Here is a 12,167-nt window from a genome sequence, read left to right on the forward strand (position 1 = left end):
TCCTGGTTATGGAGGGCGGGGAGCCACATAAACAATGACCACAGTGTCCCAAGGGGGTCCATGGGGTTCTTGGAGAGTCACATAGAAAGTGAACAGCAGGCACGTGCAACTGTGGATTTGGGTCTTGGAAAATCTCTAAGAAGTCCATCCAGGTGAAGCTATGTCTCATGAGCAGTTGAAAATAGGGTTTGGGAGTCTTAATGTGTACAAGGTAACAGACGCTGTGGACCCACTGGCCCAGGAGTCCGTGTAGCAGAGAAGAAACAAGAGCTAAAGGCAGCATAACATTTCAGAGGTTGGCTTATTATATTCTCGTTTCCTCCCAGTCTTGTGTCCCTCTTTAGAGAACACAGCTTTATTTTCTGCATTAAGTACAGTATATGAGGACACACCTTAGCCCCCCAGTAGGCAAAAAAAGGGGCAGTATTCTAATCTGGCAAGTCTGAGTATCTTAAGTCTGGCCCTAAGCCAAGGTAGCATGACAGACTAAGGGGAGGGATGCTCCCTTACTAACTTGGAAATTTGTAAACGGAAGGTAGTGGGGAATTAGGTGATCCGTGCCTTAAGCAAAAACCCCACGACCACCACCTCCCCTCACACATGTGCACACACACTCATAGCCAGGATTCTGGAGTAGAAAAAGAAATTCAATATCAAAAATATTACCAAAATACCAATTCCTTTTCAGTGTGCAACAAGCATTTATTCATCCACTTAGCAAACATCCCCGTATGTTTGAGAATTCGTTCCGGCATCAACACCTCTTGGAAATGCTTTTTGATGCTCCCATGGACTGACTGAGGAGCCATTTCTTGGTGCTGCCGTAACAGCTTCTCATTACCGAGTCCTGATCAGGACCCTCTTCCTATCTGCTCCCATAAACTCTGGGCCTCTGGATGTAGGGACCCCGCCTTGTTCAAAAGTGCTCAGTAGATAATTGTTGAATGAATACAGCAGTCCCCGCTTATCGGTGCTTTCAGTTACCCATGGGCAACCGTAGTCCAAAAACATTAAATGGAAAACTCCAGAAATAAACAACTTATAAGTTTCAAATTGCGTGCCTTTTTTTTTTTTTTCGGTACGCGGGCCTCTCACTGTTGTGGCCTCTCCCGTTGCAGGGCACAGCCTCCGGACGCGCAGGCTCAGCGGCCATGGCTCACAGGCCCAGCCGCTCCGCGGCATGTGGGATCTTCCCGGACCGGGGCACGAACCCGTGTCCCCGGCATCGACAGGCGGACTCTCAACCACTGAGCCACCAGGGAAGCCCCCATGCCATTTTTTAAAAATAAATAAATTTATTTAATTTTGGCTGAATTGGGTCTTCATTGCTGTGCCCGTGCTTTCTTTAGTTGCCACGAGCAGGGGCTACTCTTTGTGGCGGTGCGCAGGCTCTAGGCACACGGGCTTCAGTAGTTGTGGCACACGGGCTTAGTTGCTCCGCAGCATGTGGGAACTTCCCAGACCAGGGCTCGAACCCGTGTCACCTACATTGACAGGCAGGTTCTTAACCACTGCGCCACCAGGGAAGTCCCCAAATTGTGTGCCATTTTGAGTAGAGTGATGAAACCTCTCACTGTCCCACTCTGTCCTACCCAGGACACGCATCATTCCTTTGTCCAGTGCATTTCACCTGATAGTCACTTAGTAGCCCTCTAAGTTAGATCGACTGTCTTGCTACCACAGCGCTTTGTGTTCAAGTAACTTTTATTTTACTCAAAATCGCCCCAAAGCACCAGAGAAGTGATGCTGGCAATTTGGATCTGCCACAGAGAAGCCGTAACGTGCTTCCTTTAAGGGAAAAGGTGGAAGTGCTCAACTTCAAAAGGGAAGAAAGGGAATTCCCTGGTGGCCCAATGGTTAGAACTCCGAGCTTTCGCTGCAGGGGGCCCCGTTCCATCCCTAGTCAGGGAACTAAGATCCCACAAGCCACACGGCGAAAAAACAAACAAAACAAAACAAAAAAAAAAGGAAAGAAAAAAATCAAACGGTGTAAGAACAAATCTATCCAGGAGACTGTGAAGAAGGAAAAAAATCTGTGCCAGCTTTGCTGTCACACCGCAAACTGCAAAAGTTACAGCCACAGGGACTTCCCTGGTGGCGCAGTGGTTGAGAATCCGCCTGCCAATGCAGGGGACACGGGTTCGAGCTCTGGTCTGATCCCACATGCCGCGGAGCAACTAAGCCAGTGCGCCACAACTACTGAGCCTGTTCTCTAGAGCCCGAGAGCCACAACTACTGAGCCCGCATGCCACAACTACTGAGGCCCTCGCTCCTGGAGCTGGTGCTCCGCAACAAGAGAAGCCACGACAATGAGAAGCCCGCGTGTCGCAACGAACAGTAAGCCCCGCTCACCACAACTAGAGAAAGCCCGTGAGCAGCAACGAAGACCCAACGCAGCCAAAAATATAAATAAATAAATTTATTTTAAAAATAATAAATAAAAAAGAGAGTAATTGGAAACTTTCCTTACTAGATAGTAAAACAGAAGTTTCTAAAGAATTACAACTCTGATCATGGCAATTAGGCTAAACAGATCAATGGAACAAGCTAGATGGCCCTCCTTACCAGCTGGCATGGCCTACACTTGTCTCTCCCAGAACTCTGTGGTCCCCACCAAACCCAGCCCGGAGGAAGCCGGGCCAGTGAGCTTGTCTAAAGGTGATGCCCTCGACCCCCTGGGTCTCTTGAGGAGCTGAATCTGGGGATGGCAAGGGAGCCCACGCGATCCCTCGTGGTTCCCTTTCTTAGCCCATGTTTCTCCTCCAACAGTGCCTCCTTCCGCAAGCACAACCCTACCCCCATTTCTAATCAATCCCCCTCCATCTCTGGAAGGCAGCATGGCAGGGAAGCCTGGCTGGGAGCCAAGAGTCCAAGAGCCTGGTTCCAGCTCTGCCAACAACTTTCTGTGTGACATTAGACAAAGCCCTTGCCCCTCTAGGCCAGTCTTCCCAACATATAGTGTGATAAGAATCCTTTCTGCCCTACTAACCACCTGCTACTGTGCCAAGAGGGAAAAAGGATTTTAAAAAAAAACTGGCAGAATTCCTTTTAGAAATTTAACTGTCTCTATTAGGAAAAACTGATGCCAGTTTGGGACTAAAAGGAAATTCCCCACACCACAAAGTTATGTCCAAAATAGATGCACAGTGGTTGGCAAACTTGGCTACACATTAGAATCATCTGGGGAGCTTTAATTAATTAATTTATTTAATGTGGGTTTTTTCAATTTTTTTTTTTGGCTGTGTTGGGTCTCCGTTGCTGCGCACGGGATTCCTCTTGTTGCAGTGAGCTGGGCTGCTCTTGGTTGCGGTGCGTGGGCTTCTCTTTGCGGTGGCTTCTCTTGTTGCGGAGCACGGGCATGGGCTTCAGTAGTTGTGGCACATGGGCTCAGAAGTTGTGGCTCGCGGTCTCTAGAGCACAGGCTCAGTAGTTGTGGCGCACAGGCTTAGTCGCTCCACAGCATGTGGGATCTTCCCGGACCAGGGCTCAAACCCATGTCCTGGTTAGATCCTGTTTCCTCTTCTGGAGCACCAAGAAAGACTACATTTCCCAGCTTCACTTGCAGTAATCCAGGGCCCCGTGACTAGGGAGTCTGGATCCCTGAATCACTGCAAGGAGTGCCACCTAATCTCCATCAGTTGTGTTGTGAGAAAGAAATGAATAATAAAGTTGTTCAGTTGCTGAGGTGTTATTCAGTTGTTCAGTTGCTAAGCTCTTAGCCTTTCCTTTCCTTTGCTCTGGCTTGGGGTCCAGGCAATTGTATTTTTTAACCCCACAGGCAATTTTAATGTGAGACCAGAGTTGAGAACCACTGGATTAGGACAGAATTACAAGTGTGGAGTTGCTGGTATAGTAAAGAAATATTGAGTTTCCGGGGGTGCCCCAGGACATGGGGAGAACGTTGTCCAGAAATGAGAGAAAAAAGCAGGAGCGGGCCCAGAACCATGGAGGGAAGCAGGGGGACCCAAGAAGAAAAAATTGGCCAGGAAAACATTCTATGTGCTGGGAATGGTCAAGGGACATTTCAGAATTGGGGTGTTTAATATTCAGGTCTAAAGTCTCATCAGGGCTGTCAGGTGGGTGATATAAACCCCTATGGCTGCCTCCAAATCACCAGTCAAGTTAGCCCCACACTCGTCCCTGTGTGAACGGATGTTTGGGGGCAAGTCAAAGGAAGGGGGCCAGTTCCACACCTGGTCATCACAGAGAGAAGGGGAACAGCCAAAGCCCCCTCTTGAGAATCCTCAGTGAGCATTCTGGGCTCCCCTGAGGAACTCAGGTGGGAAGGAAGGCTGACCCCTCAACCACACACCCATAGTGACATCGGGGTGACATTTCAACCAGCTCTCTATGGCCCTTGTTGTTAAGCACCTAGAATCAATCCTAGCAGTAGTCCTGGGAGAGGCCATGACACTTTACAGAGGATGAACTTGAGGGCCAGAGAAGCAGAGGAACCTGCCTAAGGCCACACAGCAAGTTCCAGGTGAAGCTGAGTGGATTAGCCATGGGGTCCCTGAGTCCCCTGGCCCCCGTGGATGCTCACAGACTCCTCGATACAAGCATTTAGCAAGAGCATCTTCTGGGGGTGGGGAGTGTGGAGTGGCGAGACGGGAAATTTCAGAAGACATCACAGAACGCAAGACATGTCACTCCAGCTTCCATTCCAGACTCATCTATGCTGTGCTCCCCACTCTCAACCTTTCCCAAAGCCATCCACCCGACCCCAGTGAAAGACAAACAGAGCCCAGAAGCTTTGCTTTCACATTTAATCAAAGGAAAAGAAAGCCAATCAGCGAGAAAGCTCAAGAGGGGACAGGAGGAGCACAGCTGGGCTGGGACTGAGTGTGGACGGGGGGCAGCGTCCTATAATCCTGAGGTTCCTCAGTACAAGCGTCCACAGTGGGAAGAGGGAGGATGGAGGCCGAGGGCTAACGCGGTGGGCACACACACCCATTCCAACCCAGTACGGGTCCCCGGAGTGAAGCAGGGGAGGTAGAATGCTGTTCAGAGAGGAATAGAGACGGGAAAGGAGGGGCCCAACCCACAGGCATCACCAGAAGTGAAGGTGCCAGAACAGTAACTGGAGCTTCACCCTCAAGGGCCATGTGCCAACTCTTCAGCAAGGTGCCCAGCCCCACCTCCTATCGAAGAGAATGGTCTTCTAATCAGAGTGCTGTGGAGGTTAACCAAGGGGGAGGGGGTAGCTGCCTCTATTCCCAAGTCTCCTGGGTGACGTGGGTATGAACAAAGAACCCCATGGCCCTGAGCCAGGGCGAGAACACCCCCTTTTCCTCCCACTCCCAGTCCCCTTGGGTTGAGGGTGAGGGTGAAGCAAGAGAGAGCTGAATTGAGGATAAATTAAAAGAACATTGACTAAAGGGAGAAGAGGAACGTAAAGCTGACCGCACAGCGGATGCAGAGCTATGCAAATGAGATGGAAGTAGACTTGACCTTTACATCTCATTTGCATATCCTAGGCAAATGCAAATGAGATCCCTAATATAATAAATATATTTCTGACTTTGTAATAAATATTCTGTTTCTTCTCCCTCCCCTTCCCTAGGAAATGGGCACACAGTGGTTCAGGGGCCAGCTTGGCTGACACTGCAGCAAAGACTGATTAGACAGAAGAACTGGGGAGCACAAAGGCTGGGGGTGGGGTTATGGGGGGGGGTCCCCTACAAGGACAGGTTCACCCCAGGTCACAGAGAAGGATGAGGGATGAGATGTCTGGGGAAGTCAAGGACAGCATACTTTTTAAAAAAGGGATTCTCCTATTTTACACAGCTGCCCTCCTCAAAGACTGCAGGGTGGCATTTAGGGTCGGGGGACAACAGGAGAGTGGAGGAAGACATCTGGGGAAGGCCGAGCCTCTGGAATCTGGGATAAGGGTCTCATAAGAAATGGGGGGTTGATGGGGAGCCCGAAAACAGGGCCCCAAAGAGTGACCTCCAAAGCACAACAACCCTTTGCTTCCCCTCTCCAAAAACTAAGCCTGACACACACACCAGTGGCAGAAACACAGACCAGGCACTGCAGCCTGCGGAACCATAAGCTGTGGAGACTACAGTGTGGATGGCGCCCCCTGGAGTTGTGCGGGGAGTCTGCTGGGGTGCAAACATCCTCCAAGGCCATGCCCCCTTTCCCCAGCCCCCAGGCCGCCTTCATGTGAGTGGGCACCTGGACCCGGCCACAGAGACCAAAATGGACACTGACCATGGACAGGGAGCCCAGACACGTCCCCACCATGGGCCACGGAGGGCTGGGAGCTTCCCGTCAGGCTCCTCGTCACAGGGCTCGGCCTCCAGCCCACCCCCGCCTGGGCTGAGCCCGCAGCCCCTGACGCCCTTGCCCTACGGGGAGCAGAGCTGGACTGTCAGGGGCACATCGGAGAAGTCTGTGGAGAGACTTCGGCAGTGAAAAGCTGTGCATGAGGGAAGGACGGGAGCCAGCCCCGTTCCGAGGGGGCAGAGAACTGCGCTGCTCCCTGGCTGCGGCAACTGGCTGGTGCTTCGGCTCCTCCAGCCTTCGGGATGGCACCAGGCTGGCACCGCGCCGGGGCTTGCCTAGCTGCCAGGGGGCCACATAGCCCCCTGGCCACAGGGAACCAGCCTAAGGCCTGCCCCTAGGCTGCAGGGGCGAGAAGTAGGAGCAGCCCAGGAGTGGGGTCAGGGTGGCCAGTCCAGAGGAGAAAAACTGACTGGCGAGAGGGGTGGGGGCAGTGTACCTACTGACCACATGGTCCCAAAGCAGCTTTTCTCTTCTCTGGACTGAACATTATGGAGGCGACTCCGACACTCCGGGGCACGGCTCGGCCCTCAGCGAGGGACATCTGGTGGCCTATGAACGTCGGGAGTGGGTAGCACCTGGGCACAGACGTGCCCCACGAACACTCACCTCCCTGGCAGTGCACACGCCTCCTGCGCTGAAGCCAGTCTTAGGGCCATGACCCAGGGAGAGCCAGAGCGCCGGGAACGGGAGCTGAGGATCATGGGTGGGGCTCACGGTTGGGAAGGGGACGGATTCAGGGTTCTAGGTCACAACCCAGAGGGCCGAGGTCCAGGAGAACAGGCTCAGTACACCCAGCTGACGGGCACCCACTGGGGCTCCATGCGCAGCTTCTCCAAGGCGGCCTGGAGTTCACGGAAGGTGCTCTCCAGGTTGCTATTGACCAGACTGAGGTCGAAGTAATGACCGTAGCCCCTCTGGATGCGGCTGCTTTCCTCCACTGTCCGTCTCAGGTCCGCCTCCTGCCGGCACAAGGGGGCCTCCCGCCCATCAGTATCCCCCTGGCACCCCCAGCGTCAGGGGGACCCACAGCCTGCCCCATCTAGCCCCCTCCCCAATGCCCAAAGTACCAACCATGGCAGGCACAGACACCCTGGCTGGGGAGGCGGCAGCCCCTCCCTGCATGCCCCAAGGCAGCTCTCCTGTAACCCTGGACAGACAGATGGGTGGTGGGAAGGGAGGAAGGAAATAACCTTTAGGAAGTGCCAAGCACTGCACTAAACACTTGGCAACCAGCGTAATCTTCACTACAGCTCTGCAAGCAGGACTAATTATTCTCATTTACAACAGAGAAAACTGACGTACAAAGAGGCCACACAGCCAGCCAATGGCTGAACGGGGTCTGCCAGAGCTCCCTTCAGTCTGACTAGGCCCCCTTACCTAGACAGCCTGAAAGGCAATTGCCACACCTGGTCCTAGGGCCACCCACAAGGGCCCGAGGCAACCCCCTCTCCAGACACAGCCCAAGCTGGACGGGCAAGCATGGGAAGGGAACTTGAATACTGACTTACATAAGCCGAGGCAGGAGCTCTAGGACTGACCCAGCTGTGTCCCGGGGGCTCCAGTAGGCCCTGTTTGTGGCCAGAGCAGGCTGCAGAAGTGGGGAGCCCAGCCCCGACCTTTCTCCTGGGTCTGAGCCCCTGACCGGGGCCTGAGAGCTACAGTACCATAAGTGGCCAGCAGAGGGACCCCTGAGTTCAGAGCTCTGCAAACCCTACACCTGCTGGGGAAGGCTGTTCCAAGGGGTCCCTGGTGGGAAAGGGGTGCCCCGGAGTCCTGCAACACCTGACTTGAAGCCTCTCCTCCCTGCACTGCCTCCTCCCTGATGCTAACTGGTCCCTCCAGGCAGCCTTCCAGGCTCCGGCCTCCTCCCTCCCTTCAGCCTTACCCCCAGCTGTAAACAGCCCACCTCTGCCCACAGATCTCCCACCGGCCCTCTGGGCTCCCCTGGAGCCCTGTTCCCACAGAGTGGACCGAGCAGGGGGCCTGGCAGAAGGTCCCGTGCCCCGGGCCAGCTGTGTCCCTGACTCTACACTTCACTTCCTCGCTCAGACCTCCATTCCCACACCTGTAAAGTGGGATTCGCAAGTCTCACCTCAGTGGTACCTCGGGTGGGCGCCTCTCCCCTTCCCGACACCACCTTCTTCTCTTCCTCGGCTCTGGCTGGCCCCCCACACCACCCCAATCAGCCATTAGACCGCCCCCACCACACCTTAGAGGCCCTCACCGTGAGCTGCTTGGTGGACACCCCACTCTCCAGCGCCGTCCGGTTCATGGCTCGCAAGGTCTCAAAGTCAGGGGCCTCAATGAACACCACATAAGGGACAAACTCAGCTGTTCTCAGGACCTTCACTGCCTGCAGGAGAGCAAGGTCAGGAGTTTATCCCCATGTACATCTGGGGTGATGGGGGTGAGAACAGGTACCTGGGAATAGATGAGAATGTGGACCTGGGGCTCTGGGACATGAGTCCTGGGGATGAATGGCAAAATAGCTGGCAGGTGGCTAGGGATCGGGTGACTGGGGGTCCAGGAGGCTGAAAGAGGTTCTAGGTGGGCTGGGTCCCTAGCAGTAGTTGAGGGGTTATAGGGGGGTACTTGGAAGTATATGGGGTAATACTGGGGGGCAAGCAGAGTACCCAGAGAGGTATTGAGCAGGCTGGGAAGGAGCAGGACAGGCAGTACCTGGGGGTTGACATCCAGCACACACACCCGGCCGGCAGCGACCACACCCCGGATGGAGTCGATACGTGTGCCATACAGGTTGCCCTCGTATTCACCATGTTCCAGGTATCGCCCAGCACGGATGTCAGCCTCCATCTCCGCACGGGACACAAAGCTGTAACCCTGGCCTTCCCGTTCTGAGTCCTTGGGCCTCCGGGACGTGTCTAGGGGGAAGGAGGGGCCGAATGGGCACAGGCAGGCCACACCACCTCAGACACACGTGCTCGTGCTCTACCTGCACCAAGCAGCCCTGCTGCCTTCCCGCACACCTTGCCCTCACCCTCACCATTGGCACCCACAGACTGGAAACGTCCATACTGAGGGGACCTTCAGAAATCACTGTTGTAACCCAGTGCTTACAGATGGAGGGCTGAAGCCCAGAGAGGGCAATATGCAGCCCAAAGCCACACAGCAAGGCCAAGCAGACCCGGGGTCAGCACTCAGGTTCCTGCCTCTGGTTCTGTCACCAGAAGCCCTCTTTTCCACAAGGCCACACACAGCTCATAGCCCTGTTTCACATGGGTTCCCAGCTGGGCTTTTAGCAAGTGAAACATGAGAGAAGGAAAGGTAAGGCTAGCACCACCCACGTGGCCAATGGTTCCTCGCCCTCCCCAGCCTGCAGTTCCCACATCCACCCACAGAGGGCGCGCACCACACACCTCACACCCAAAGGTATCGCTTAACCTGGGGCCTACGCAGATGCCCATTCAGTGGACCCAGCCTTGGCCCCCAGGGCAGCCCCTGCTCCCTGCCTCCCACCCGCAGGACCCAGGCCCCACTCACAGGGCACTGTGGTGCCATAGCGATCCGGATCCCACATGATGAGTTTGTTCTTCAGGCTGCGCCGGCCCACACCCTGAGCCCCGATCAGCACCAGGGTTTTCCGGCGGAAGGGGGGCATGCGGGCCACCTCCTCATAAATGAGCAACTCATGGCGGTCAAACTCTGGACACAGGGAGATGTCACTGCTCATCAGGTGAAGGGGGTGGGGCTGGGCTCTCAGGGAGGCCAAGGATAAGAGGGCTGGGGCCAAGGGCAGGAGGGAAAAACAGGGCAGGGCTTAGGGACAGGACTGGCAGCATCAGAACCAGGAGATGAGGGGGACGGAGGGAGCACTGAAGGAGGATGGGGGAAGGGGGCCCCCAACACCCACCTGCATTCTTGGTGGTCAAATACATCATTCGCTTCTTTTTCTTTCCTGAAATGCTGCCGCACAGGGTCCCTGGCCGTAAGGAGATGAGCAAGTGAGGCCAGGCAGGGCCACATCAGGTCCCAGATTAGAGGTCTGGGGGCAGGACTGTACCTGAGGTGGGTGTCAGCTCCAGGTCCCGCTTGACAAAGGCTTTCCGCTTCTCCTCCAGTAGCTGACTGGGGATGAGCCCAGCGCTGCCCCCTTCTACGTGGCACGCCTGAAATGGCCGTGGGACAAAGATGTGCCTGAGTAAGCCCTCACTGCCCCCCGACACCATACCTGGAGAGACAGCATGGGTGCCCAGGGCTCACCTGCCACCAGTTGGCGTCGTCCTGGTTTACAATCTGAAGCAGGTCCCCAGCATTGAAGCGCAGGCCAGCTTCCTTGCAGGGGATAAGGCTGTCTCTGGCTGGGTCATAGTCAAAGTGGCATTTCACAAATACCTGGGCCAGGGATTTGGCAAAGGGTCAAGGGAAGAAGCAGGGGAAGGCTGGAGGGGGCGATGCCCATTCCTGTTGCCACCCCTACCCCGAGGGTGTGGGGGGGTGGGAGTGTCACACAGTTCACCTTCTGCCCCCTCCCCTCACAAAGATGAAAGAGACCCTGGCACTGCCCATCTAAAGGCATGATGTCGCAGGCCTGCCTGGTCCACCTCCCTGGTACCAGCCTCCCTTTGCATCCAGAACAAAAGGACTCAGGATAGGGGATCTGCTCAGGCCTGGGGCCCTGGCCCTACCCACCAAGAAGGTGGGATCACCTGGTAAGGAACATGATCCTGGCACCTAATGCAAGATCCCTCCATCCCCCTACACCCTCCCTCGGAGGAGAGGGCTCTGGCAAAAGGCTAGACAGCCAATAGGAGAGGTGAGCAGAGCAGCGAGACCTCCACAATCCACCAACATGAAGGCAGCTGTATAGAACACATGATAACCCAATTCTGGGCACCCGTGCCTACACGTAGGCACACGGAGGGCTGCGCACGATGCAGGAATTCATCTGTACACTCAGGTACTCCAGGCTTTAGATGCGCGCACATCCCTTACACGTGCGCATGAGTGCCTGAGACTGGCAAACACGTGGCCGCGTTCGCCAGACGCCTCTTGCTTTGACTACACTGGCTGGCGAGGAGGGGCTCCCATCAGGAGGCCCGTGACCCTGGCCACCGGGAAGCTCAGCCACCCCTTGGGCCTTGTGCTGGGCGAGGGGCTTGGTGGAGGGGCCCACCTGGCGGGGCAGATGGGGCTCCTGGTAGCTGGGCAGGATCTTGAGGATAACGCTGCCGCTGGCGTTGCGCAGGAGCTCCTGCAGCGCGCGGGGGTCGCTGCCCACCGGCTGCCCGTTCACCTCCTTGATGATGTCGCCCACGTGTAGTAGGCCTTGCTGAGCCACCATGCCCCCGTGCAGAATGCGTGCGATCACCAACTCGCCACCCTCCACGCGGAATGTCACGCCCTGGGGAACGGAGGGCGGGTATGATGAGGCGCCAACTGCTCCAAGTCAGAATCTTCAAATGGGTCTCTTAAGAGCCCCTCCATTCTACCCTTCCACCCCCGCCCTCACAGCGACCTTCTCTGCCATCTTCTGCCCAAATTCTTTACCTACAGGGGCACCAGTGGACTGAAAGTGGGCAGAATGGAGAGAGTCACAATGTCTGCGGTCTCCTGGGTGTGCTGGCGCCCGACCCTGGGCAGAGCTGATCCCGTCTTCATCTTCAGCCCTCTCCTGACCAGACTTGATCCCCGCCAGTTACTCTCAACACCCCCGTCCCGAGATTCCACCGCTGGCGCTGCCCAGCGCCCTCACCAGATGCTCTCCAGCCGTCTTGCGGACGCCCACCATGCGCACCGCATCAGGAGGCACGGGCTGGTTGCTGAACGTGGGGTCCAGGCCAGGGCTGGGGGGCGGTGTCTCATAGGTCTTTGAGGCCACAGAGTCATGCGTCTCCAGGAGGGACTGGGGAGGCGGG

General features: G+C 55.7%; 1 protein-coding gene across 4 annotated transcripts in view; it reads right to left on the bottom strand.

Moving 5' to 3' along the window:
• Nucleotides 1–6,599: 6,599 nt before the first annotated feature.
• MPP2 (MAGUK p55 scaffold protein 2) overlaps nt 6,600–12,167 on the bottom strand; it is a 24,718-nt gene continuing 19,150 nt past the window's right edge. For 2 of the 4 annotated variants that reach the window (XM_007455087.1, XM_007455086.1), the window contains 9 exons: nt 12,005–12,154; nt 11,426–11,653; nt 10,513–10,644; nt 10,313–10,418; nt 10,163–10,231; nt 9,793–9,954; nt 8,971–9,173; nt 8,516–8,644; nt 6,709–7,250 (listed from right to left, as the gene is read on the bottom strand). In XM_007455087.1, coding sequence (XP_007455149.1) covers nt 7,074–7,250; nt 8,516–8,644; nt 8,971–9,173; nt 9,793–9,954; nt 10,163–10,231; nt 10,313–10,418; nt 10,513–10,644; nt 11,426–11,653; nt 12,005–12,154 — 1,356 coding nt within the window. In that variant the 3' untranslated portion in view covers nt 6,709–7,073. Of the gene's footprint in view, nt 7,251–8,515; nt 8,645–8,970; nt 9,174–9,792; nt 9,955–10,162; nt 10,232–10,312; nt 10,419–10,512; nt 10,645–11,425; nt 11,654–12,004; nt 12,155–12,167 lie in introns of all 4 variants that reach the window. The other 2 variants (XM_007455089.1, XM_007455088.1) reach the window with 2 other exon arrangements.

Source organism: Lipotes vexillifer, unplaced genomic scaffold (genome assembly GCF_000442215.2).
Source record: "Lipotes vexillifer unplaced genomic scaffold, Lipotes_vexillifer_v1.1 scaffold1639, whole genome shotgun sequence".
NCBI lineage: Eukaryota > Metazoa > Chordata > Mammalia > Artiodactyla > Lipotidae > Lipotes > Lipotes vexillifer.